Here is a 4,163-nt window from a genome sequence, read left to right as displayed (position 1 = left end):
ATGATGGTAGGGCAGTGGATGTGGTCTATCTTGATTTCAGTAAAGCATTTGACACTGCCTCCCATAGCATCCTCGCAGCTAAACGGAGAAATTGTGGTCTAGATGATCAGGTAGTGAGATGGATCATGAACTGGTTGAAGGAAAGAAGTCAGAGAGTTGTGATCAATGGGACAGAGTCTAGTTAGAGGCCTGACTCTAGTGGGGTCCCCCAGGGGTCGGTACTGGGACCAGTACTCTTCAATATATTCATCAACGACCTGGATGAGGGAACAGAGTGCACTGTCAGCAAGTTTGCTGACAACACAAAACTGGGAGGAGTGGCTGGCACTCCAGAAGGCTGTGCTGCCATTCAGCGAGAACTGGACAGGCTGGACAGTTGGGAAAGAATTTAATGAAATTCAGCAGGGCCAAGTGTAGGGTCTCGCATCTGGGGAAGAACAACCCCATGTACCAGTATAGGCTGGGGACTGACCTGCTGGGGAGTAGCACAGCAGAAAGGGACCTGGGGGACCTGGTGGACAGCAGGATGTCGAGCAATGTCCCCTTGTCGCCAGAAAGGCCAATGGCATCCTGGGGTGTATCAGAAGAGGAGGTGTTAGTAGGTCGAGAGAGGTTCTCCTTCCCCTCTACTCTGCCCTGGTGAGACCGCATCTGGAATATTGTGTCCAGTTCTGGGTCCCTCAGGTCAAGAAGGACAGGGAATTGCTTGAAAGAGTCCAGCACAGGGCCACAAGGATGATGGAGGGAGTGGAGCATCTCCCTTCTGAGGAGCGGCTGAGGGAGCTGGGTCTCTTTAGCTTGGAGAAGAGGAGACTGAGGGGTGACCTCATTAATGTTTATAAATTTGTAAAGGATGAGTGTCAGGAGGAAGGAGCCAGGCCTTTCTCTGTGATGTCCAATGACAGGACAAGGGGCAATGGGTGCAAGCTGGAGCATAGGAGGTTCAACCTGAACATGAGGAAAAACTTATTTACTGTGAGGGTGACAGAGCACTGGAACAGGCTGCCCAGAGAGGTTGTGGATTCTCCTTCCCTGGAGACATTCAAAACCAACCTGGATGCATTCCTGTGTGACCTACTCTAGGTGATCCTGCTCTGGCCCCTGGATGATCTTTCGAGGTCCCTTCCAACTCCTAACATTCTGTGACAGGCAGAATTCTGAAAGAGCTACGTAAGAAACTGCTTATTAACATGGAGATAAATAAGCAGTGTCTTTACTATGCACGCCTCTGTCCGCTTCAAGTGCTGGAATTGCAACTGGTAATTGAAATGCATGCTTTGACCTGAAGGAAACTTTATATTATTACTCAGCTTATTTATAGGAACAAAAATGCTAACCTGATGTCCCTTAAAAACAATTTGCATACCTGTTAAAAATGTAACGAAAGCTGCTTATTGCAACACTTGCTGTATTTATGCAGCACCTAGTACACTACATAAATTGGCTAGAACATCAGTCTACTGCAAATACTATAGCTTGTGTGACTGCATTGAGTCATGAGTCTAAAACTGGAAATTGAGAAAATGTGAAACAAAACAGTTGCATCTGCAGCTGAACTAGTCCAGATATAGGACATACCTAGCCTGAGGAAGATGGGGACTATTTACGGGTTGATTTGGTGACTTTATGTAAAGTGTGATTGCTAACAGCACTTTGTCTGTTATAAAGCAGAAATAATATTGCTTCAAAATCTGAAAGCATAAAGTAAGTGTCAGTTTCCCTCCTACTCATGGTTTCACATAAGATTTCACTTTTTGAAAGCAAGAAGTATGGTTAAAACATATTTTTAAAGAATACAGTCTTTTGACATACACTGCTGTAGTTAAAATGTGGCACACAAGATGATTTGAGTGTGGAGAAGTCCGTTCTGCTTGACAGAAAGAATGGCCAGAAAATCTCTTGTTGGGATGGAATTTTCTAGGAAGGATTCAAATTAGAAAGTAGGTGTTGAGAAATGCTGTTTGTTCTGTTACTGTGCAGTGTTTCATAATAGCTTTCATTATAAAGCAATGAGGAAAGTTAAGGGTAAATTCCTGTGTGGGAGAAGGGGCGTATAGGCTTTCTGATTCTCCTGATATATGCTGCTGTGCAACATGCGGAGCATTGCTGTACACTGTGGTTATTCTAATGCTTTTTAGCTTCTTGGGGATCTCAACAGAAGATTTTTTTTTTTTAGTATACCTGTGTATGTGTCTGTTTGAGCATGCACATATAACTTGGCAAGAATTTAAAAGAATATAGTTAAAAACGAGAACAGTATACGTTGTTCACTACTAAGATAATACTACAAGGTAAGAGTATTTAGTCATGTGTTGGAAAACAGGGAAAGAATGACCATTTACCTTGGAAAAACATCATAGCTGTCTCCAGCGCTACCCCCTTTTGTGCTGAGCCTAAACTGGCACATGCTTATCTCTGCAAGGTCTGGGCTGGCTGTTGTAATCCCAGCTGAGGGCTGCTGCACACACACCCAAATGTGCAAGAACGCTGTAGTATGTGAAAGTACTAAACCTGCTGTCTAACATAAAAGGTCTGTTTTGTTCAACTGTATCTTAAATGGGGGGTTGAAGCACACAGTTATAAATTCTCATTACTCGCCTCAATGACTTCACAGGGCAAGACAGCTGGAAGGGTGGGATTTTCTGACTTTTTCTTAGACACTGCTGGTCACTGTCACCCAAGTTGCTGCAGTTCTCTCTGTGAGTCTGTAGGCAGAGACTACAGAGAATCTACAGTGGAGAATCTCCACTGGCAGAACTGATTGTGGAGGACTGCTGGGGTTAAGCACAAATGTCCCAAGACAAGAGGTGCCTTGGAACAAAATTTTTTGGTGTTTTTTTTTTTTTTTAAAGTTTTGAACTATGTGTTAATTTTTAAAACAGTGACATCTGTCTTATATGAGCATTATAAAACTTGTAGTTGGTTGGTGTATGTATGAGGGCTGAAAACTTCCTTTGAAAGAGAGATTAAATGAAAAATGTCAGGAATGAGTTGCTTTTATTGAACTTGGAAGATTATACGTACCTTATACATAGTTGATACTTGTTTGTTATTTTCAGTCTTTAAGTAGCAGCGAATCTTGAAAGGAATGTGGTGGGCCTGGATTTAAATGTTGATTATGGTGTTAAGGATTTGGATAGATCCTTTATTTCCATCTTTCAAACAAACAAACAAAAAGTTATTTTTCCATTCTGTCGACTTGCTCTCAGCAGATGTAGTTGGCTGCTTAACATCTCTAAAGTTCTTCCTGTGGTGTTTCCCAGAGCTTTTGCTATCTATGCAAGCCCATTTTGGTCAATACTTACTTTTTGTTTTTGTTCTGTCAGCAGCCATGCAGCAGGTCCTGGATAACCTGACTGATCTGCCGACATCGACAGGCGCTGAAGAAATAGACCTGATTTTTCTGAAAGGAATTATGGAAAACCCTATTGTAAGATCACTTGCTAAGGTATTTAAACTTGCTGCTCTGTGTAGAATCTCAAAATATTTTAGCTGTTAAATTATTGTGTGAACATTGAATATGGGTTGAGATACTAACAATAGCTTTTAAGTACGGTACACCTTATTAAAAGACTTGAAGGAGTTCTTGAAGGTGAAGATTTGGTATATTGTAATTTCTGCGCACACTGATTTATTGTTACGTGGATGATTCTAGAGAAAAGAAAAATTCAGAGACCGCAGAAATAATGTGGTAATTTAATTTATTACTGTTTAAACATTATTTATGAAGAAAATGTCAAAATACTTGAAATTAGAAGCAGTTGGTTTTAATATAGTCTCATGACCACTGTTGTGTGCAAAACCCATATGCCTTCTGACTTCTAGCATTTTTGCCACAGATGAAAAGTGAGAGCAATAACCTTCTTTCCCCCATAGCGCAAGCAGGTTTTCTTTTTGTTCTTGGCTCAAAATGACTTTCTGATCAGCCCAGTGAAATATTCTCTCCATTCCCTTTCCTGGATCATAGAGTCATACTGGGACCATTCATTGTCAGCTCTCTGAGACATGGGCTATCCTTAGTTTTGGTCTTCCATTAAGAAAATATTTTATTTATAGATGGTAGCAATCAATTATAAATATGTAAACTGATACTTACAAAGAATCTTTGGACTCTGTAATTAAAACTGGTCTTATCAGTAGAAGATGCAGTCGATATTGCACAG

The 4,163-nt window shown here is 41.1% G+C and overlaps 1 protein-coding gene across 1 annotated transcript in view; it reads left to right on the top strand.

Moving 5' to 3' along the window:
• The first annotated feature begins 3,326 nt into the window (after positions 1 to 3,326).
• Positions 3,327 to 4,163, top strand: part of LOC104546181 (MAGUK p55 subfamily member 6-like) — a 14,706-nt gene continuing 13,869 nt past the window's right edge. The window contains exon 1 of the mRNA XM_010191507.1: positions 3,327 to 3,448. Coding sequence (XP_010189809.1) covers positions 3,332 to 3,448 — 117 coding nt within the window. The 5' untranslated portion in view covers positions 3,327 to 3,331. The remainder of the gene's footprint in view (positions 3,449 to 4,163) is intronic.

This window comes from Mesitornis unicolor, unplaced genomic scaffold, assembly GCF_000695765.1.
Source record: "Mesitornis unicolor isolate BGI_N332 unplaced genomic scaffold, ASM69576v1 scaffold24729, whole genome shotgun sequence".
Taxonomy (NCBI): Eukaryota; Metazoa; Chordata; class Aves; order Mesitornithiformes; family Mesitornithidae; genus Mesitornis; species Mesitornis unicolor.
The sequence above is the reverse complement of the archived record's forward strand: the minus strand, read 5'-3'. Positions and strand labels throughout refer to the sequence as shown.